This window comes from Medicago truncatula, chromosome 6, assembly GCF_003473485.1.
Source record: "Medicago truncatula cultivar Jemalong A17 chromosome 6, MtrunA17r5.0-ANR, whole genome shotgun sequence".
In the NCBI taxonomy this organism is placed as follows: Eukaryota; Viridiplantae; Streptophyta; class Magnoliopsida; order Fabales; family Fabaceae; genus Medicago; species Medicago truncatula.
The window spans coordinates 36,135,595-36,157,745 of record NC_053047.1 but is presented as its reverse complement, the minus strand read 5'-3'; the positions used below and the strand labels follow the sequence as shown (position 1 = coordinate 36,157,745).

Sequence of the window (22,151 nt, the reverse complement as noted above, 5' to 3'; positions counted from 1 at the left end):
ACCATATATATATTGGTGGTTTATGCATCGCAATGGGGTTTGTCCCTTGAGATTAACGATACTTAGTAACTTCCACAAGGCAATACACTTTACTTTTAGTCGCCTCGAAAGTGGTATTCTCCGAAAAATAAACCACGATGTAGTTGGTGGTCATGTTTGTGATGAAAAGCATGACTCCTATTGTAATGTTTAATTTGTGAGAATGAGAAAATATCAAATGTGTGTCGTTTATCTAATACTCAAAATTAATTTTTAAATTTAAAATTAATTATATATTTAAGGTATTATAATATTTTCTTGAATTAATAAAAGTAAAAAGGAATGGAGATAGTAACTCTTAAAAATATTTAAATCTAATATATGAGTATCTTCTCATAATAGGTGAAGGGGGTAATAATATTTTGATTTGAAATGCCACTAATTAATTCCAAATGTGTATTGTTGAAATGACACTTATTATGTACACTGAAATCATTTACAATAAAGTTGAAATAAGAAGGTAAAGATACAAATAAGTAAAAACTAAAATTACAGCCACATATGATTGTGATTTCATCTTAGAGATTATTGATCCCTTGTGAACAAATGTTCCAAATACTTAGAGAGATAATGAATTATGAACATAAAAGCAATTCCTGGAAGTAACCAACGTAATCCAGAATAAAGATCACCACTTTGTTTTGCAGCTAGTTCCTTACTTGAAGATTCACCACTGCAAATCCAAAGACAAATACATGAAAAAGTTTGATAAAACTTTCTCTCTTATTAAAATCATATCAAATATATTTTATATTTATTAACTTTGCATGCAAATTTCTTCCATGTTAATTTTTTTGGCATAGTCCCTAGGGCATAAATATAACGATTATGCAATTTCGGTCTCAAAGTTTTAATTGAGCGAACAAAGTTTCTAAGTAACCATCTTGTAACAATCATGTCCCTCAATCACTAACTAGGTCGTCGAATTTTAACTTCAAAAGCCTTCGTCAACATGAATCTTTGTTGTTGTTGACTCAAACTGGCTTATAGAATACTGACATGTGATATGCAACAAGAGACGAGTCTTCATGTGTAACACATATTCGACAGTTAGTCCAATATTGCAAAATCATAATACTTTGCACAAAAAGTGTAATTAAGTCATTTTTCTTTTATATATGAAAAGCTGAATTAAAACCAAATATTCATTTAGGGTAACTTTTAGCTCATTTTTTAGTTTGACTAGCTATTTGCATAAACCTTGATGTTGGCTGAGATTCAATTTTGGGTGGTAATGTTGCCAAATAGGTTTGAGGAACTTCAGCTTTTTCTTGTGCTGCATCATGCCCCTTGGATGTAGCTTCTGCTTTTGCTTCTGCTTTTTTGGTAGGAGTTGTTGACATTGGTTGAGATTCTTGGGATACCTCCTTAGGAATTGGTACCTTTCTTGCCTGCAATGCATTGAAATTTTTCCATAACTTTTCAACAGTTATTTAAGGCCTATTTGTTATATATTTTAAAACAAAAGTGATTTTTGTATTCAATAATATAGAGATTATTTTTTTTTAAAAAAATTAAGAAAATAAGCTAGTTTGTGTGTTTGTTTATCAAAAATAAAAATCGTTTTTTAAAAGAAAATCATTATAAAAAATTATTTTCAAGAGAAGCGACTCAAAACATATTCTCATTTGAATTAGTTTTTAGATCTTTTTTTCCATATTTACATTTTTTTAAAATTTGTAACAAACGGATAAAAACTATTAAAAGTAACATCAAATTTACAAACTTACAAAGTTCCTAAATTGAAGATTATAAAACATTTGGATATATCTTTCCTTTGCCAACTTTTGTTCTTTGTTCAACTTTCTCCAAAACCCATAAATTGATCCCATATTCAACACTTTGTTTGCATATATCTTCCATGTATAGCTACAAAGAAAACACAAGAAATGATGATAAGAAATCCAACCATATGAATGTTTGTTAAATTGCACATGTTCGTTATTACCTCTGTTCCTTTTTAATTGTCACTTTTGTTAAAAAAAAACGTGTTACTATTTATTTGTCATTTTCAAAGTTTAATATGATATTTACTATTGTTTTGTCGATAATATCCTTAACTATATATCAAAAGATAAATAAATGAAATTAGATAATTAATCAGAAATTTACCATTCATTGATTCTTTGAAGACCAGCTTTAGAGACTATGTTCCAATGTTAAGGATTAGTCTTGCACTTTTCAAAAAATTCAGAAATTTTGTTGATTGATTCATCTCCATTATGAGGATCAATATGAAAACCTGATACACCTTCAATTATGATTTCAGCTGGACCAAAAGTTGATTGGTTTGTTGCAAAAGTTGGTAATCCACAGTTCATTGCTGCAATGACTGTTAGACCAAAAGCTTCATACAATGCTGGTTGAACAAAAGCTCCTGTTGTATCCGCGATACATCGGTAAAGCTCTCCATTGCGATATTGATCAGTTTGAGCCGCAATCCATCTGAACTTACCTTGCAGTTTGTATTCTTTCATCAATTAAGTAATGCATTTTCTTGATTTCTTCTGTTTCTTCGCTATCTTTGGATTTTGAAGGATCGAAGAATCCTCCAACGATCACAAGATTTACCAAACTTCTTAGTCTCTTGTTCTTCGCGAACCACTCGACTAGGCCACTAATGTTTTTCACTTTGTCAAGCCTTGCCATTGAGAAGATTATTGGTTTCTTCTTGTCTTCCAAAAATCCACTGTTCCAAACACATTTTAATTTGACGAAACAATTTAGTTAGTTACGATTTATTGAAGCAACGATGTTCAACAGTAAATCACATTAGGCATAAATCTTGTGTATCAATTGTTAGGACATTATTATAAAGCTAAGCATAATATCAAAACATGTCAATAATGTTTAAGAAAGCAATGTGAATCCATACTATGCTTATCATCCAAACATATTTTTGATTGAGTAAAGGCAATACAATCACACTTTTTTATTATTTGCATAATGTTTAATATATTAAAAGTTATATCTTCTCCAACATTAGAATTTGAATCCTCATCCTTTAACTATTTTATATTCTCATAAATATAATATGCAAGTGCATGATAAGTTGATAAGAAAATACTAGAAGACTCGCATGCGTTTTCAGGTGTGTGATGCCGATGTAAGAACATTTTGCATCTTGCTAGTGTTTATACTCCAAGATATATTGGTCTGTTTGTATCTTTTTATTGGCTCTAGATAATCTCTGGCCGTTTGTGTTGTCAGGTCTGTGATCTCGATGCAAGAACATTGTACTAACATATGTCCTTTCATCTAGTATATGATTGGGAGCGCACGCTACAACCCTTTATAGAAGATGGATAGAGTTGTTCGCTATGATATTGGGGTGAACTACATTCATTAAATCTCTGTCAAATATTGAAAAAAATAATAAGAAACAAAAATACATAAGAGATTTTATTCGCTGTGATATTGTTGAGAATGTGACATTCATTCTTACAGATATAGTCATTGAAGTTTATATTGCTAACCATATAAAAAAGAAAAGGCAAACCAGGAAATCTTAGAAAGGGATCCAACTTAGCACATAGCAGACGTTGATATCTTATATGTGAAGTAGATAAAATAGTCACAAGAAAGGGGGGGTTTGAATTGTGACCCTTTAAAAATTATCCTGAAACTTAAAAATGATTCTCAAGTTGTTTACTTGGAATTATGTTAACTTTCTGACTTCAGAATGTTCTGAAGTTCATAAACAAAATTGTTTAATAAAGTATAAGTGTAGGTGTGTGTTGTGTATACTGTAAATAAAAGAGTATAAAGAGGAAGGAAAGAACACACAAAGAGTTATAGTGGTTCACCCAATGTGGGCTAGTCCACTCCCCACAATCCTGTGAGAGTTTCCACTAAGATGCTTGAGATAACCTCTCAAGTCCCGCACCTTACAATCCTTGTTCACCTGAACAATTACAATCTTGTATTCTCTAAGCCTCAGCAGGCTTGCACCTTCTTGCTAAGTTAACCACTTAGACTTTTACAACCTTTGCTCAACCTAACACTTTAGGACCTCTAAAAGCTAGATGAGACTTTGTTACAATTTGTATGGAAGTTGGGTGTTTGTAAAACAAACAGTGGAAGAAGAAAGAAGAGGTTATCCTACAGATAACAAGAGTATTGATTTGCACTAAGTTGATGAAAGACTTAGAGATTGATCAATTTCAGTTTGCAAAAGCTTCAAACAAAATCAGAGTTGTTTTCTTGTATGCTTTGCAATGGTGCAAGTTTTGCTAATGCCTTGATCTCTATTTATAGAGTCTTTGGGCTCATATAGCCGTTGTAGGATGTCCAATGGTGTTATGCCATATGTCCTGGGTCCCACAAGCTTTAACTTGAAATTCTGGGCAAACATTCTGATCTCTGATGAACATCAGAATGTTGTTGTGTTCATGATGATCTTCATCTGGGTTCATCATGTTCTTCATCTGGGTTCATCATGTATGAATGAACACATGAAGTTCTGGGCAATGCATATGCTTTTCATATGAATTTCTGGACAACAACTAATGTATGGACTTTTCTTCATACATCAGAATGTTCCTTTCCCAGATTTTGTCTTGAAACCGGTGCAGGAGGATTTTGTGGGATTCTGCATCTTCATGCCCATGCTTTGAGAGATTGTGTTGACCTTGTACAGTTACCAACTCTCAAACGTGTCTATCTTTTGTTGAAGATGACAGATTTGCTTTGCTTTTGCTTTGCTTTTGCTTTTTGCTTTTCACCTACTGTACTGTTCATAAAGTAAGCATGAGCTGAGCTGAACATTCTGATCATCAGAATGTTCCATCTGTTTCACTTAGGATGATTTGTAAGACTATCATTTGATGTAATCAAATCCTAATAGTGAAACAATGATGAAGAGCAGTAATAATAACATCTAGGATGATATTCCCTTGTGAAATATTCCTAGTACATCAATGTTCATAGTCTTAAATGAACATTGAATGCCTTCTTTGACATAATCCTTGTATGTGCCTTTATTGCTTGATTGATCCATGCAAATGTACTTTTCTGGACATATACCCATGTCATATGTGCCTTGCATGACCTTTGATCAAAGTTCTTGAGACTCTTGGCTTGTTTAAAAACAACCTTCTGATCTCAGCTTGAACATTCTGATCTTCGAGCAACATTCTGATCTAACATTCTGACCTCAGTGTTAGATCATGAATTCAAATGTCCTTTGATTTCTTGATTCTTGGTATAATTAAACCTTGTTCCTGTCTTAGTAAATCACTCAAGAGCACAGGTTAAATACCAAGGAATTAATCAAAGTCCATTAATTCTTTAATCATATTTGTTTATTATCTTTAAAATTAATTAGGGATTTTGCCTCAACAATCTCCCCCTTTTTGAAGATGATAAACTTATGATTTAGGATTAAGGATTTTGATTATATAACAGAGCTTAAAAATTTATTTTAATTGCTCCCCCTCATTTTTATAATCCATTATGCAGAGTTTTTAAGAACTTTTAAAAAGCTCCCCCTTAATTTCATAATCTTTTGCATAAAATAAAAATATGCAAGACTGAACCAAAATCAATATTCATTCATTTAATATAATATGAAGTACATTACATGATACATTTGGTTCAAAAACAAAAAAGAAATTCAAAGTGCATGTGATCAAACAAAAGCAAAAGATGGAATTTATAAATTCCAATATCAATTGATCACCTAGACCTACTTAGGGCCTGTAACTTAAAAAGACTTAAAGACTTTGAAATCCTAAAGCTTCTCCCCCTTTTGTCATCTGCAAAAAGGATAGGGAGGAATTATGAAAAGATTCATGGAGTGGAATCTCCAGAATCAGAAGATGGTTCTGCTTCAAAGATGGAAGGGTCATTAAAAACTGGAGGTGGAATAGCCAAACCAGGAGCCTGAACTTTGACAGTCCAATCAGCTAACACACAAGCAATTTTGTGGGTCTTGGTGGAGACCCTAAGTGCCCTTGAGGCTATCTTCTCTGCTCTTGAGGGCTTAGCAGATTCAGCAGGACCAGAGGCTTCAGCTTGCTCTTTGTTTGCAGACACAAAGGTATTGAGAGAGTCAAATAAGGCAGCCATGTTTGGAAGTTTGCTTGTTGTGGTGGTTCTCATTTGTGGTGGTGGTGGAGTGGATGAAGGAATGAAAGGTGGAGTAGGGAGATCAGAGACCAAGAGGTTGGTAGCACCTGCAACAGAACCCATGGTGGAGGATGATGGATTAAAATTCTGACCATTTTGGGCCATGAGCTGTACCTCCTCAGAGGGCAGAAATTCTGAAGCCAAAGGCATGGGATCAGCTGACAGCTGGCCATCTAGAGGGAGTTCATTTGAGGCATGCTGATCGTCAAGCTCTTGGTTGTCTTGATCAGCCATGGCATGAACATCTTCATCATTCTGGGCTTCAGACACAGCAACATTCTGAGCAGCAGAGGTTTCAACATTCTGAACATCTTGAACAGCAGAGATTTCAACATTCTGACCTTCTTGAGTTTGCTGAGTAGTTTCTTGTCCATCTTGAAACACTTCACTGTTGAAGTTAATGTTGATATCTTCAATATTGAGATCAAATCCAGTTGAGAACACCACGTCTTGAGTTTCTTCTTCAATGTTCATATTTGAGGCTAAGATCTCAGCCACTTCCTGAGTTTCTTCATCAACATTCTGAATATCAAACTCAATATTTTCTTCAACTCTTTGATCTTGATCAACAGAGTTGGGAACAGCATCTTGAGGGATTTCTTCATTTTCCTCAGCTTGATTATCTTTGTGAACCTCAGTGACTTGCGTAATCTTCTCAGTTTCTCTCTGAAGAGATGCCTCATCAACCTTCTGAGCATCATCTTCCCCAATCAAGGTTTTGAACTGAGAGCTTCCTTCTTTAATAATTTCCTTTGCAAGCTTGGAGATTTCAGAGAACAATATTTCTGCTGGTGGGGAAGGAGTTTTTGTATTTGTGATTTCTTCAACTTTTCTTTTCTTCACAGCTTTCTGAACATTCTGATCAGAAATTCTCTTACCAGATCCAGAGGGTCCAGAGGTTTTGGGGGCTGGCATATTGGATGAAGTAATGTGGAGTTGACCTAAGGTCTTGGAAGAAAAGGTCATAAAATCTAGCTTTCGTTTCTCTCCTTCAAGGGGCACTTTTGCCTTTTGAAAAATGGAAGTTAGATGCATTCCATAGGGTAGTCCAACAGATGTTTGTTTTATGGCTAAGCATGAATCAATCATGTGTTGAATAATGATAAAACACAGATTTAACTTAATTTTTTTTATGAGATGGTAGATGAAACAAAGGTCTATGTCAGAGACAAGTTCAAAAGATCCACATCTAGGTAAAAGACAATGCCTAATCATGTTATGAAGAATTTTGGGAGTATCTTCAAGGTTTGTGGAGTTAAAGGTGTGATTTTCTTTGGTGTATTTGACTATGAGTTTGTTACGGTTGACTCTAGACTCATCAAACCAAAAGCTAGAGTATAGCTGATTACCTTCATTAGGAATTTTGAATGCTTCAGAGACAAATTCCTGAGTCATCTTGATCTTTACACCTTTGACTGATGAGATGAGAAACTTCTCATTTCCATTCTTCTTCTCCTGAACTGATAGGTTGGTGTAGAACTCTCTGACCAAATTTTCATAGGTGTGTTCTTGAAGGGTTATGAAGTTGGTCCATCCTTGAGGTTCAGTGAACTCCTTCATATTCCATGCCTTGGTTTCCAAACTTTCAAGGTTGAAATACTTGGTTCTGCTCATAGGTCTGAGAGCAATTTTCTCAGCTCTAGATGCTCTTAAGGCAGCAATGTCTTTACCTTTTCCATGCTTCTTGGATGAACCTTTTTCCTCTTCAGATTCATCTTCCTCTTCAGACATAGAGAAGGCTTCAGTCTCAATCTTCTTTCTCCTTTGATAAATCTTTTCTGCAGCTTTGGCCATTTCCTTTCCATTTCCACTTTTCTTTGAAGAAACTCTCTTTTCTTCATTTGGAGAGCTTTCTTCAGTTTCACCATTTTCATCACTCTTTTTCTGAGATGATGAACTTTCTTTGGAAGGAGAGGGAGTAGCAACCTTCTTTCCTTTCTTTGAAGATGCTCTCATTGATTTTATCAATTCAGAGAGAGTTTTCTCAGAGTCTTCTTCCTCCTCTACCTCTGGGTCTTCCTCTGTTTCTTCATCAGAATCTTCATCAACACTTGAATCTTTCTTCTCTTCATCAGATACTAGATTCACGTGGCATACCTTTGGTTTCTTCAAAGGTTTCTTCATTCTTGTTGATCGTCTGGTAGGGTTGGTTCTAGGTCTAATTGATTTAGAAGATCCAGGTTTTGAGGATTTTTGAGTTTTGGGTGCAGGAATGATTTCATCCTGAAGAATGGTGCGTAAAGGAGTTTCATTCACTCGTTGATCAGAGGATTGATCAGCAGCGGTGTTGGATGGTGGTGGTTGAGAGTATTTTTCAGAAAGTTTTGAGGTGGTTTTGGTTCTAGCCATTTTTTCAGAAAATGAAAGCAGAGCAATTTAAAATTTTTGCGAAGAGAGAGATGGGAGGTTAGAAAATGAGATGGAAGTGAAATAATCAGAGTTGGTAACTGATTATATAGACAAAACGTGCAAGAAAGAAAAGGATTAGTAGTGATATGATGACAGTTAGCATTGGGAAAGATGAAAACCGCCAAAAGCCACGCCTAGGAGAGAGAGAGAGAGGGAAAAAGTAGCCGTTTGGGAAGGTGAATGGATTTGATGGTTAAGTCATTACATGGTGGTTAAACCTTAAATATGACTTCTTATAACCAAGCATTAAAGGCTTAAGATTATGGAGGGATTTTTTGAAAAAGTCAAGACATGATCTCACGCATGAGATTGTTTGACCCAGAATCTAGGTTCAGAACAAAAAGTAAGTTCCAAGAACATCATGAATGGATAAACTCAGATGATTAAACTTGTGAATGTTCTGATCATATGAATATTGCGATGAACATTCTGATCATTTGAACATTCTGACCTGATGAACATTCTGAACTTAGGAACATTCTGAAGAGTGTGAGATAGAGATGGATCTATCTGATTTGTATCAGATGACATCAAGGGGTTTAGTTTAAGGCCCTTAGTGATCAGTAATCAATCTTTATTGGGATTTTTCATGATTAACAATTTTTCTTTAAGAAAATTGAATCTATCCTCAACAAGGGGTTTTGTGAAAATGTCAGCCAATTGATTTTCAGTATCAACAAAGCTTAATGCAACATTCTTTTTCTGAACATGGTCTCTAATGAAATGATGTTTTATTTCAATATGCTTAGACCTAGAATGCTGAATAGGATTCTTAGAAAGATTAATTGCACTTGTATTGTCACAATAAATAGGAACACTTGTGTACCTTAGAGAGTAATCTTCCAGCTGATTTCTTACCCATAAAATTTGAGAGCAGCAACTAGCTGCAGATACATACTCAGCTTCAGTTGTGGAGAGTGCAATGGTGTTTTGCTTTCTGCAAGACCATCCAATCAATGCTTGTCCCAAGAATTGACATGATCCACTTGTACTCTTCCTTTCAACTTTGTCTCCAGCATAATCAGCATCACAATAGGCTACAAGATCAAAACTAGAACCTTTTCTATACCAAAGGCCAAGATCAGTAGTACCTACTAGATATCTAAAGATTCTTTTAACTGCAGTTAAGTGAGATTCTTTTGCACATGTTTGAAATCTAGCACATAATCCAACTGCAAACACTATGTCAGGTCTGCTAGCAGTCAAATATAATAATGAACCTATCATGCCTCTATATTCTTTTTCAGAAATAGATTTTCCACTCTCATCCTTATCTAAACTTGAAGATGGATGCATAGGGGTGCTCATGATTTTTGCCTCATTCATTTTATATTTCTTAAGAATGTCTTTGACATACTTTTCTTGACTTATGAAAATTCCATTTGAATGTTGTTTGATTTGTAAACCAAGGAAAAAACCAAGTTCACCCATCATGCTCATCTCAAATTCACTTTGCATAAGGTTGGAAAATTATTCACACATTTTTATTTTAGTAGCACCAAAAATGATGTCATCCACATATACTTGAACAATAAGCAAGTCAGTATTATGTGTTTTTCTAAAAAGTGTGGTATCAATTTTTCCTCTTGAAAAACCATTTTCAATTAAAAATGTACTAAGTCTGTCATACCAAGCTCTAGGAGCTTGTTTAAGACCATAAAGAGCTTTTGTTAATTTGAAAACATGATTTGGTTTTTCTTTGTTTATGAATCCAGGTGGTTGACTTACATAAACTTCTTCATTTAGAAAACCATTTAAAAATGCACTTTTCACATCCATTTGAAAAAGTTTAATGCTTTTATGTGCAGCATAAGCAAGAAGAATTCTGATGGCTTCTAACCTTGCAACTGGTGCAAAGGTCTCATCATAGTCAATACCTTCTTGTTGGTTGTAACCTTGAGCAACTAACCTTGCTTTGTTTCTGACAACTTTACCTTCTTCATCAAGCTTGTTTCTGAAAACCCATCTTGTTCCAATGATGGTTTTATCTTGATTATTTGGAACCAAGTTCCAAACTTTGTTCCTTTCAAACTGATAGAGTTCTTCCTTCATGGCCTCAATCCAAGAGTCATCAATAATGGCTTCATTGATTGACTTGGGTTCCATTTGAGAGATCATTGTCATGTTGTTATCTTGAAAGGACATTCTGGTTCTTACACCATCAGTTGTGCTTCCAATGATTTGATCAGTAGGATGATCCCCTACCATTCTCCAGCTTCTAGGTGGACTTTGAAGAGATTGATCCTGAACATTCTGATCATCTTCCTTCTCTACTGTGTTCTCAGTATTTTGAACTGGAACATTCTGAAGTGTTGGTACTTCAGTGTCTTCATTCTCTTTAGGTTTAGAATGTTCATCATATTCATCAAATATGATATGCATACTAATTTCAACTGTCTGGGTTTTTAGATTGTACACTCTATAACCTTTAGAAGTTGTAGAGTATCCTAAAAAGATAGCTTTATCTGATTTAGGATCAAACTTACCCAATTTTTCTTTATTGTTCAGTATGTAACAATAGCAGCCAAAAATGTGAAAGTAAGATATGCTAGGTTTAATATTTTTCCAGAGTTCATATGGGGTTTTGTTAAGAACCTTTCTTATAGAAACTCTATTCAAAATGTAACAAGATGTGTTAATGGCTTCTGCCCAAAAGTAATTTTCAACATTTGATTCATTTAACATTGTTCTTGCCATTTCTTGCAAGGTTCTATTTTTTCTTTCAACAACTCCATTTTGTTGTGGAGTTCTTGCACAAGAAAAATTATGTTTAATACCATTTTCATCAAAGAATGTTTTGAAGGATGCATTTTCAAATTCTCCTCCATGATCACTTCTAACTGTGATGATATTATAACCTTTTTCATTTTGAACTCTTTTGCAAAAGTTTTGAAATGCTTCAAAAGATTCATCTTTATGTTTTAAAAATAGCACCCATGTAAATCTGGAGAAATCATCAACAATAACAAATCCATATCTTTTGCCAGTTAGACTTGCAGTTTGAACAGGACCAAACAGATCAATATGAAGAAGCTCTAAAGGTTTCTGAGTTGAGATAAACTCAATAGTTTTAAAACTACTTTTTACTTGTTTACCTTTAACACATGCTTCACAGATTCTGTCTTTTTCAAAGCTAATCTTAGGCAAACCTCTAACTAGATCAAGTTGAGAAAGTTTTGCAATGGTTTTCATGCTTATATGACCAGCCCTTTTGTGCCAGATCCATTTGTCTTTTTCAAGAGACATAAAACAAGATTCAGCAGGCATATCATTCAGTTCTAAAACATATAAGTTCTTTCTTCTTGAACCAGAGAAAAACAATTTGTTAGAGGAGGTTTGTCTGACTTCACAAATGTTAGGTTTAAAGATAACTTCAAATCCATTATCACACAATTGACTTATGCTAAGTAGATTATGTTTTAAACCTTCCACATACTGAACATTTTCTATTTTAGCAGAGTTAAGATTACCTATAGTACCTTTACCTCTGATTTTTCCTTTGTCATTGTTTCCAAATGTCACTAGTCCTCCATCCTTCTTTTCAAAAGTTAGAAAACAATCCCTGTCACCTGTCATGTGCCTAGAACAACCACTATCCAGATACCATGGTTTTGTTCTTGCACCCTGAGGCAGGACCTACATTTGACAAGATAAAAATTTTAGGTACCCATGTAATGTTGGGTCCTTGAGGGTTAGTTCTTCTAAGAGATCTTTTCTGAAAGTAACATTCTGTCTTTTATGATCAGATTTGTTACAGTAGAAACATGTCTTCTTAGCCTTTTCAGCCTTTTGTGAACTTTCTAATCTATTGAGATGAGAACGTTCTGAACTAAGATTTAAATTATTTTGTTTGATAAATTTTTTCTTAACATGACATACTGATTCATTATGTCCATATTTATCACAGAAACAACATTTAACTCTTATTTTAGCTTTAGGTACAAAACTTCCAATAATTTTGCTTGGATCCTTAAAGCCTAAGCCAGATTTCTTAGTACTCTTATTTTGAGATCCTACTATGTTTTGAAAAGTTTCTGTAGATTTTATAAACCCTGTCAGATCCTTTTTCAATGTTTCAACTTCCTTCTTCAAAAGTATGTTTTCCTTTTGTACTTCAGAAGGTACAGACATAATGCCTTTTTGTTTTCTGTTTATCTCTCTTTGTTTTTCTGACATGTCAAAATGAGAGTCTTGCAGAATTTTTATGGTCTTTCTAGACTCATCATACTTGTTTTGAAGTATTTCTTTTTCTTCTTTTATCTCAGAAAGTTCTTTGATTAAAGAGTGACATCTATTAGTTAAGAAGTTTGAATCATATAAGAGACTATCAATTTTATTTTCAAGATCTTTATATAGAGAATCAGTTTTATAGATAATTACCTCTTCCTCATCATCTGACTGAGCCATTAGTCCCATGTCTGTATCTGCATCTTCTTGAGAATCTGATTCTTCCATGTCATCCCATGTGATCATTGCTTTCTTCTTGAAGGGAGGTTTTCTTTGAACCTTTTTGATGTCAGGACATTCATTTTTGAAATGTCCAGTTTTGTTGCATCCATAGCAAGTGACTTGACTTTTGTCAGCTTCAGTTTTGATGCTGATGTTGGTCTTTGGAAACTTCTTTCTGATCTGATTTCTTCTCAGCATCATCCTTTGAATTCTTTTAGAGATTAGTGCAAGTTCATCTCCAGCTTCTTCTTCATGAACTTCTTCTAATTCTTGTGGTTCTTGCACATCTTCATCAGCAACTGATGGGGTTTGCTGAGATGCTTTCAAGGCAAGTGTTTTTACCTTCTTCACTGGTTTGTCTCCTTGAAGTACAACTTCATGAGCTCTTAGTGAACCAATGAGATCTTCCAGGTTCATAGATTTTAAATCTTTGGCCTGAGTGATTGCAGTGACCATAGGTCTCCACACACTTGGAAGACATCTCAGAATTTTTCTAATTCTATCATGAGTGGAATATGCCTTTCCAAGAGATCTCATTTCATTTACTATTGTAGTAAATCTTGCATACATCTCATCAATGGTTTCATTTTCACTCATTTCAAAGACTTCAAATTTTCTGACTCCAATGTCAATTCTAGTTTCTTTGACATGAGATGTACCCTCATGATGTATTTTCAGAGTATCCCATACTTCTTTAGCATTTGTACATTCATCAACTCTTTCACTTTCTTCCATGGTTAGTGCACATGATAGAAAGAGTCTAGCTTTAGAGTTTAGTAATACCTGAGCTTTTTCATCTGTTGACCATGCACTTTTTGCTTTGACAGCTCCTTCTTTGGTTGTTGGAACAAAGTCTCCATCTGTGATGACTGCCCACATATCATTGTCTTGAGATCTGAGAAAGAGTTCCATCTTGCCTTTCCAGAAGTAGTAGTTTGATCCATCAAAGAGTGGTGGTCTATTTGAAGATCCTCCTTCAGCTATATACTTGACTTTAGACATACTTCCTGAATCTTTTCTCTAACACTTGTTTAAGTGTTCAAACCCTTAGAGCCTCGCTCTGATACCAATTGAAGTAGATAAAATAGTCACAAGAAAGGGGGGGTTTGAATTGTGACCCTTTAAAAATTATCCTGAAACTTAAAAATGATTCTCAAGTTGTTTACTTGGAATTATGTTAACTTTCTGACTTCAGAATGTTCTGAAGTTCATAAACAAAATTGTTTAATAAAGTATAAGTGTAGGTGTGTGTTGTGTATACTGTAAATAAAAGAGTATAAAGAGGAAGGAAAGAACACACAAAGAGTTATAGTGGTTCACCCAATGTGGGCTAGTCCACTCCCCACAATCCTGTGAGAGTTTCCACTAAGATGCTTGAGATAACCTCTCAAGTCCTGCACCTTACAATCCTTGTTCACCTGAACAATTACAATCCTGTATTCTCTAAGCCTCAGCAGGCTTGTACCTTCTTGCTAAGTTAACCACTTAGACTTTTACAACCTTTGCTCAACCTAACACTTTAGGACCTCTAAAAGCTAGATGAGACTTTGTTACAATTTGTATGGAAGTTGGGTGTTTGTAAAACAAACAGTGGAAGAAGAAAGAAGAGGTTATCCTACAGATAACAAGAGTATTGATTTGCACTAAGTTGATGAAAGACTTAGAGATTGATCAATTTCAGTTTGCAAAAGCTTCAAACAAAATCAGAGTTGTTTTCTTGTATGCTTTGCAATGGTGCAAGTTTTGCTAATGCCTTGATCTCTATTTATAGAGTCTTTGGGCTCATATAGCCGTTGTAGGATGTCCAATGGTGTTATGCCATATGTCCTGGGTCCCACAAGCTTTAACTTGAAATTCTGGGCAAACATTCTGATCTCTGATGAACATCAGAATGTTGTTGTGTTCATGATGATCTTCATCTGGGTTCATCATGTTCTTCATCTGGGTTCATCATGTATGAATGAACACATGAAGTTCTGGGCAATGCACATGCTTTTCATATGAATTTCTGGACAACAACTAATGTATGGACTTTTCTTCATACATCATAATGTTCCTTTCCCAGATTTTGTCTTGAAACCGGTGCAGGAGAATTTTGTGGGATTCTGCATCTTCATGCCCATGCTTTGAGAGATTGTGTTGACCTTGTACAGTTACCAACTCTCAGACGTGTCTATCTTTTGTTGAAGATGACAGATTTGCTTTGCTTTTGCTTTTTGCTTTTCACCTACTGTACTGTTCATAAAGTAAGCATGAGCTGAGCTGAACATTCTGATCATCAGAATGTTCCATCTGTTTCGCTTAGGATGATTTGTAAGACTATCATTTGATGTAATCAAATCCTAATAGTGAAACAATGATGAAGAGCAGTAATAATAACATCTAGGATGATATTCCCTTGTGAAATATTCCTAGTACATCAATGTTCATAGTCTTAAATGAACATTGAATGCCTTCTTTGACATAATCCTTGTATGTGCCTTTATTGCTTGATTGATCCATGCAAATGTACTTTTCTGGACATATACCCATGTCACATGTGCCTTGCATGACCTTTGATCAAAGTTCTTGAGACTCTTGGCTTGTTTAAAAACAACCTTCTGATCTCAGCTTGAACATTCTGATCTTCGAGCAACATTCTGATCTAACATTCTGACCTCAGTGTTAGATCATGAATTCAAATGTCCTTTGATTTCTTGATTCTTGGTATAATTAAACCTTGTTCCTGTCTTAGTAAATCACTCAAGAGCACAGGTTAAATACCAAGGAATTAATCAAAGTCCATTAATTCTTTAATCATATTTGTTTATTATCTTTAAAATTAATTAGGGATTTTGCCTCAACAATATGGCCTAATCATAATGTACAAACATATTAACAATAATCATGAAATCAAAATTGCAATTAACTTCAATGCGAATACAGTCTCTGAAATTGCAATGGATAAGAACACACATTACTGATATAGAATCTTCTAGAAAAAATACCAAGGCTTGCTGTTGAATGTGTTTTGTGCATCATTAGATTTAAAAAGTCCTAATTTGGTTGACTTCATGATATAAACAAAAAGCAATAAATAATTGCATATCATGATGTTACGATCATCCGGTTGAGACTTCCAGGAGATCCTTAAAATAATAGGTTGATCACATTGGATCAAGAGCAATTACACAAGTAAGTTTCGACATCACATCTTCATCAAAAGCTTTTACTCGAACGTTTCTCTTTAGGCCCTCAATATCTCTAAGGCCCCCTAAATACAAATTCAGTAGTTATCTACCGGATGTATATTTAGGGGGCCTTAAAAGATATTGGGAGGGCATAAAGAGAAACGCCCTGGACCAATCGTCAATAATATTATTTATTACTGAAACATCCTCAAAAATCAAACATTACCGATCAATGAAGGTTATATATGTTGGAAAAAGAATGGTTAAGTTGACGGTAGAATCAGAATGGATGGTAACATTTAGAATTTTAGACTACAAAAATCAAACAGCTTAATAACTAATGCATTAAAACAGCTTAATCTGTACAGTCCTTTCTAGTTCTACCAAATATCTACGTCAGAAATCAGAACAACTAATAAATAGTTTTTTTTTATTACCACATTTTTGGGGAGAGAGAACAAGTTTTTAGCATTAGAGAAGTAACCTAAAACACAAATACACACCAGGCATGGATAGCACGAATGAAGATACGTCGAGACGCAGAAGAATCATGTGCAATGTACAATTCATACTCAATGTAGCAACGAAACAGTACAACTGAGCTGTAAAGCATATCTTTACCCAATGCCTTTTCGAACAAGTCGCAGATATTGTGGTGTGAGCGGTGAGCCATCACTACACATCTCGTGTGACAATGCAAAAAGCCAGACGACTACAGATGGTTTCCTGACAATGCACTGTCAAAGAAGAATTTGTAGTCAAAATGTGCTAAAATTGCTTAAATTATGACAAGGCATTCTGAAAAGAAAACATGCTACAAAAACATGAAATGTGTAGTCAAAATGAGAAAATAAAGGAAATATTAAACCATGAGATACATTAAAGAGAAATGTTGAACCGATTTGTCAGAATTCCAAAAGAAATGGAAGAAAAGGTTGTGGACTAGCAGATTAAAGTAACTCGTTATTTCAGAAAAAAGATTTTCTTTCTACTAAATTATAGAATTTCATTTTTCTTCTTGATTTACAGTGAAGATTTTAATCTCCGCATGCATTCATTACAACACCAATGTAATGCTCGGAAGCACAAAACTGAAACCAAGTTATAAAACAAAATTCATCATCAACTAAATGTAGAAACCCCTGTGAAATGTGACTAAACAAATTCCAATCTAAATCATAACTAATGAGATGAATACAGGTTCATGAAACATGTTTACTAGTAGTAAATTTAACCTCATCAACTAAATGTAGAGAAATATCTAAAAAAATTCTTCATTAACCTTAATATTTACCATGTTTAGGCTATTAACTATTTAACTGAAAAGATCCATTCAATCCCACCATACCAAAATAAATAGTAAATAAACAAATAGTGGTAAGCTTGAATCATAAAAATGTTTTCATTTATAATTTCTAAAACATCTTCTCTATGAAGCACCGACAAAGACATGGACACTGAACTTGACAACACTGATTTGTCAACACCGGTCACAACTTGAGAAAATAACATATTTGAATGTAATCACATGTGTCAGTATTGTGTTGATATTGGACACAGACACATGACAGACACCAGACACGCCTGCGATCAAAAGTGTTTGAGGTATAAAGGATTCTTCACAGAATCTTACATCGTGTCTTTGATCATTTGAAAAACTTATGCAAGTAGAAACAATTAATTAGCTTATAATAATGATAATGATGTACCTGGACAAAGGAATCTATCTAGCAAAGATGTTCCTCATTTGTTTCAGTAAGCACCAAGTTTTGCATGCCTGACACTAAAGCTAGATGTTGTTGCTGCAAAATTTCTGTCTCCGAAACTCCCACTTCCGCATGCTTTTTCTTAGAAGTGCTTTGCTTTGTTTCACTAAGCACCAAGTTCCACATGCCTGACAAAACAGTTATACGTTGTTGCTGTGGTAATAAAGCCATTTGTTGTTGCAGTGACAATAATGCTAGATGTTGCTGCTGCCAAATTTCTGTCTCTGAAACTACCACTTCCACCAATCTTTGCTTTTTCAGAGGAGGCTCAAATTGTGATAATGAAGTATTTCTATATCCTCTATGAGGATCGGTGAATATCACATTCTCCTCTGCGTTGCTTTTCTCCTTCCTCACGTGGATTCCCATTTGCGCACTGCTTAATTTTTCAGTCACACAGATCGATTTATTCCAAACATTCTTTACAAAATTAAGCTCCACATGGATCCACTCATTTTTTAAAAGTGCTTTGTCCATTTCAGAAATGAGATTCAAATGTTTAATCTGTTCTTCCAATTTCACATCAAACAAAAATGAATGTTCCGACTCCAAAATGTCAACTAAACTAAAACCACAAAATGAAGAACCAGAAAGAAAACATTTATAGCCATTGACAAATAAATCGGCTTCTGGAATACATGTACATCCCGGAAAAAGAATAATAGAAATAATAGAAGGGATCTTTTTACAAAACCAGAAGGAAATTGTGTCTCCCCTGCTTTGGTGCTCGAACCAATCTGGAATCCCATCACTGAAGTTTGGGAAACGAATATTGCATCCAGCCTCATGTAGCTTCTGTTAGTTTAGAATAAGATATATTACATTATCGATTGTATATGTAATACTCTATATTGCAAGATAAAACAACAAACCTGACTCAATAGCATTCTTCTACTTGAGGAACTCAATGATTTGCATCCCATTGCAGAAAGCCTTTCAAGATTTGGTGGAATCCCTCTAATTTCCTCGAGAGACTTGCAGTTATCCAATCTAAGGTTATTAAGAAGGTAACATTCACTAAGGCACTCAGGAATAAATTTGAAATTGTTCCATGATAAGTCTAGCAATTTCACATTAACACACCACTTGAGAAATATTGGGAGACATTCATCTGAGAGGTTGCAGTCGCTGAGACTAAGCTTTCTCAAATTTGAAAACACTATAGAATACATTTGATCATTCTGTTTTGGGAACCTCATCATTCCACATTCCACTACTGATAACTCATCAAGTTCATTGAGATTTTGAAATGAAGATGGCAATTCTCCTATGGAAGTATAAGATATACCAATCTCTTTGATATTTGTCATCTTGCATAATAATTTTGGAAAATTCTTGAGACTCTCACAAAAAGAGAGATCCAATTCGTTAAGAGATGCCAACCCTAAAGGTGGAAAACGTTCGAGCTTGCTGCAACCATATGCACTTAACCTTTCAAGTTTATTTAGGTGTCCAATTGAATTGTGAATTGTAATTAATTTACGACAATATGCAAACGAGAACTTTTCCAAATTTTGAAGACCTGAGACATCAGGTATATGGGTTAAATATTCACACTTGTCCAATGTCAAGACTTTCATGTTCTGGAACTTCTGCATAAACACAAGGAAGAAACAAATAAATAAATTAAAAATTAAACACTATACTATCATAGTGATTTCTTCTTTGTTGGCGAAAACAAAATCATTGTAAATTAATAAATATATACAATAAGAAAATGAAGTTATTTCACTTGCCTTGCTTAAACTACTTGATAACAGAGACTCTGATAAACATCCACGTAATTTCAATACTCTCAAACTACTTGGAAGATAGTTGAGACCTTTAGAAAAATGGCCATTTTCAATGATAAGCGTTTTCAATCTTGTCATCTTCTTGAAGGCCTTTCCTTTCTTGTCTATTACGGATTCCTCGGAGGGGAAATTCATATATATCATTTCAATTTTACTAGTTCCCTTTTGGAAAGGAAAAAAAACATGAATCAACCACGAAATTTACATGTAATTAAATGAAGAAAACAAATACTAGTATGAGATGGTCATATTTAGTCCAAAAAGAGCAAAGTCGTATCAAAATTAAATAACAAATTGAACATAAATATCAATCATACTCACGGTGTTTTCTTTTAAAACATTAACTATATCATCTTGACACCATAACCTACTTCTTTCTCCAGGCTCTTTAGGCGATTCTTGTCGGACGACTTCTTTACCCATGTCTTCTATCAAGTCATGTAATCTCACATCATAAATAGATCCCGAATGGTAAGAAGTACTACTAATCTTAACGAGAGATTTTTCAGCCAACACTCCTAGATGATGTGTTATGCAATGGCCATAATGAGCACGAAGTATATCTTCAAACTCCTCCCACTCACATCCTTTGAAGCAACATGCAATGTCTAGAAAAACACTTTGTTGCTCTTCCTCCAAAGCATCATAGCTTACTTTAAGTATCTCGTGGATCTTTTTATTGGGAATCTTTTCATATCCATCTAAAGTACCCTTCCATTCTTCTATCGTCTTTCCAAACAAGTTGGAACCCACTATTTCTAAAACTAAGGGAAGGCCCGAAGCATACGAAACTGCACGATTTAAAACGTCTTCATAACTTGAAGGTACTTTGTTATTCTTAAAAGCCATCCATCTCAACAACTCAAGAGCTTCTGTCCCATACAGCCCTTTCACTTCATGTGTACTTTCTATCCCATGACTTCTTAGTAAGTGTTTGTCTCGAGTCGTAATGATGACCCTGCTTCCACGGCCGAACCAATCAGGTCCTCCTGCCAAAGCATGTAGTTGCTTCATATCGTCAACATCATCGAGAATCAAAAGAATCTTCTTTGTATGTAGCCTTTCCTTTATATAAGGAATTCCCTCACTAACACCTCCTAACTTAATTTTCAGTTGAAGTGTTTTTAAAAGGAGCACCTCCTGGAGATGTTTCAATCTATTTGAAGCTGAACTCTCTCTCACATTTTCAAGAAAACATGAGCATTCAAATTGATCAGAAATAAAATTATAAATTGCTTTTCCAAGTGTTGATTTACCCAAGCCTCCAGTACCATAAAGTCCTACCATGCGGACTCCATCATCAGATCCTTCATCAAGAAGCGATTTCACTTGTTGTACTCGAGACTGCAATCCAACAGGGTAATTGGCAACATGTAAGGGCTGACGACTGATCTTGTTGGAGATGTATTTGACTATATCTCCAATAAACTTGTATTCATATCTATTAATGTCCGATAAGATAAGTTAGTATGTAACAACATCACAATCACATCCATGTACTCAGAATATAGTATACATTTCTAACTATTTTGACATAAAAATAATTAAATACTTGTTTAAAAACGTAAATAGAAAAGGTGTTTCCCTTAGGCTTTAAGATGCAGAAAGGAAAACAGAAATTAAGTACATAGTCGTACCCAGGACTAGAATGGTAGCCGGACAAGTTAGCAGCTTGGGTCAGAGCCAACTTCCATTGATGCAACCTCTCCATGTTATCCTTATCATTTTGAAACCTCTTTTCATGCCCAGCCAATGCTTCACCATAACGACCTGTATGATGTCGCACATTAGTAGGATCGACACCAAAGAAAACAGGCAAAACGAGGCGACCTTTTGTCTTGTAGCAATGAATAATGTGAACAAGTTCGTCCAAGCAAAATTTTGATGTGGCGTAGTTGATAGAAAACACAGGAATAAAAATCCTAGATTCTTCGATGGCCTTGAGGAGTGATGGTGTGATTTCATCTCCTCTTTGAAGATCATTGTCATCAATGAAGGTTTTGATTCCCTTGTCAGTAAGAGCCTTGTAGAGATTTCCGGTAAAACCGTGGCGAGTGTCAGTGCCCCTAAAACTGAGGAACACTTGGTAAGTGAATCCATAGGAAAATGAAGAGGATGAGGAAGGTGATTGTATAGCCATAAGAATTGAGAGAAATTGGATGAAAAAAGAGTTTGAGAATTCAGAATATGAATGAGTTTGTTTTTGTGGTCTGTGATGACTGATGTGAAGTCTCTGAAACTTCCTGGCCACTTCCTATAGCCGTGTGGACCAATCATGTATATACTAAATATCATTGTACTACATGACTTTTAACATGTTTTAGTTTTGAACTGCTTTTATATATTCTTCTGCTGCATGTAATTTTTCACTTTGTTACTTAATTAATCAGTGTTGA

At 34.7% G+C, this 22,151-nt stretch overlaps 3 protein-coding genes and 1 pseudogene across 4 annotated transcripts; all 4 read right to left on the bottom strand.

The window, feature by feature from the left end:
• Positions 1-421: 421 nt before the first annotated feature.
• Positions 422-2,722, bottom strand: LOC25480795 (sucrose synthase 5-like; annotated as a pseudogene).
• LOC120575858 (disease resistance-like protein CSA1) lies at positions 2,591-19,558 on the bottom strand. Of its 2 annotated transcripts, XR_005642060.1 has the most exons (4): positions 18,835-19,558; positions 17,906-18,757; positions 16,700-16,933; positions 2,591-2,728 (listed from the first exon to the last, which is right to left on the bottom strand). XR_005642060.1 is itself a non-coding variant. In XM_039826614.1 (3 exons), the coding sequence occupies exons 1-2, from the start codon at positions 19,540-19,542 to the stop codon at positions 17,924-17,926; spliced, it is 1,542 nt and encodes a 513-aa protein (XP_039682548.1). In that variant the 5' UTR covers positions 19,543-19,558; the 3' UTR covers positions 16,479-16,933; positions 17,906-17,923. The 2 variants fall into 2 exon arrangements, 1 of the variants encoding a protein (XP_039682548.1); XM_039826614.1 differs by lacking the exon at positions 2,591-2,728 and having other exon boundaries at positions 16,479-16,933.
• LOC112418125 (uncharacterized protein YFR016C-like) lies at positions 5,830-8,517 on the bottom strand. The gene is made up of 3 exons (XM_024774370.2): positions 7,518-8,517; positions 7,012-7,238; positions 5,830-6,927 (listed from the first exon to the last, which is right to left on the bottom strand). Exons 1-3 carry the CDS (start codon positions 8,515-8,517, stop codon positions 5,830-5,832), a joined length of 2,325 nt encoding a protein of 774 aa, XP_024630138.2.
• A 44-nt stretch (positions 19,559-19,602) lies between the features above and the next one.
• LOC112422645 (disease resistance protein RUN1) lies at positions 19,603-22,142 on the bottom strand. The gene is made up of 3 exons (XM_039827096.1): positions 21,393-22,142; positions 20,077-21,196; positions 19,603-19,917 (listed from the first exon to the last, which is right to left on the bottom strand). Exons 1-3 carry the CDS (start codon positions 21,893-21,895, stop codon positions 19,603-19,605), a joined length of 1,938 nt encoding a protein of 645 aa, XP_039683030.1. The 5' UTR covers positions 21,896-22,142.
• Positions 22,143-22,151: the final 9 nt, after the last annotated feature.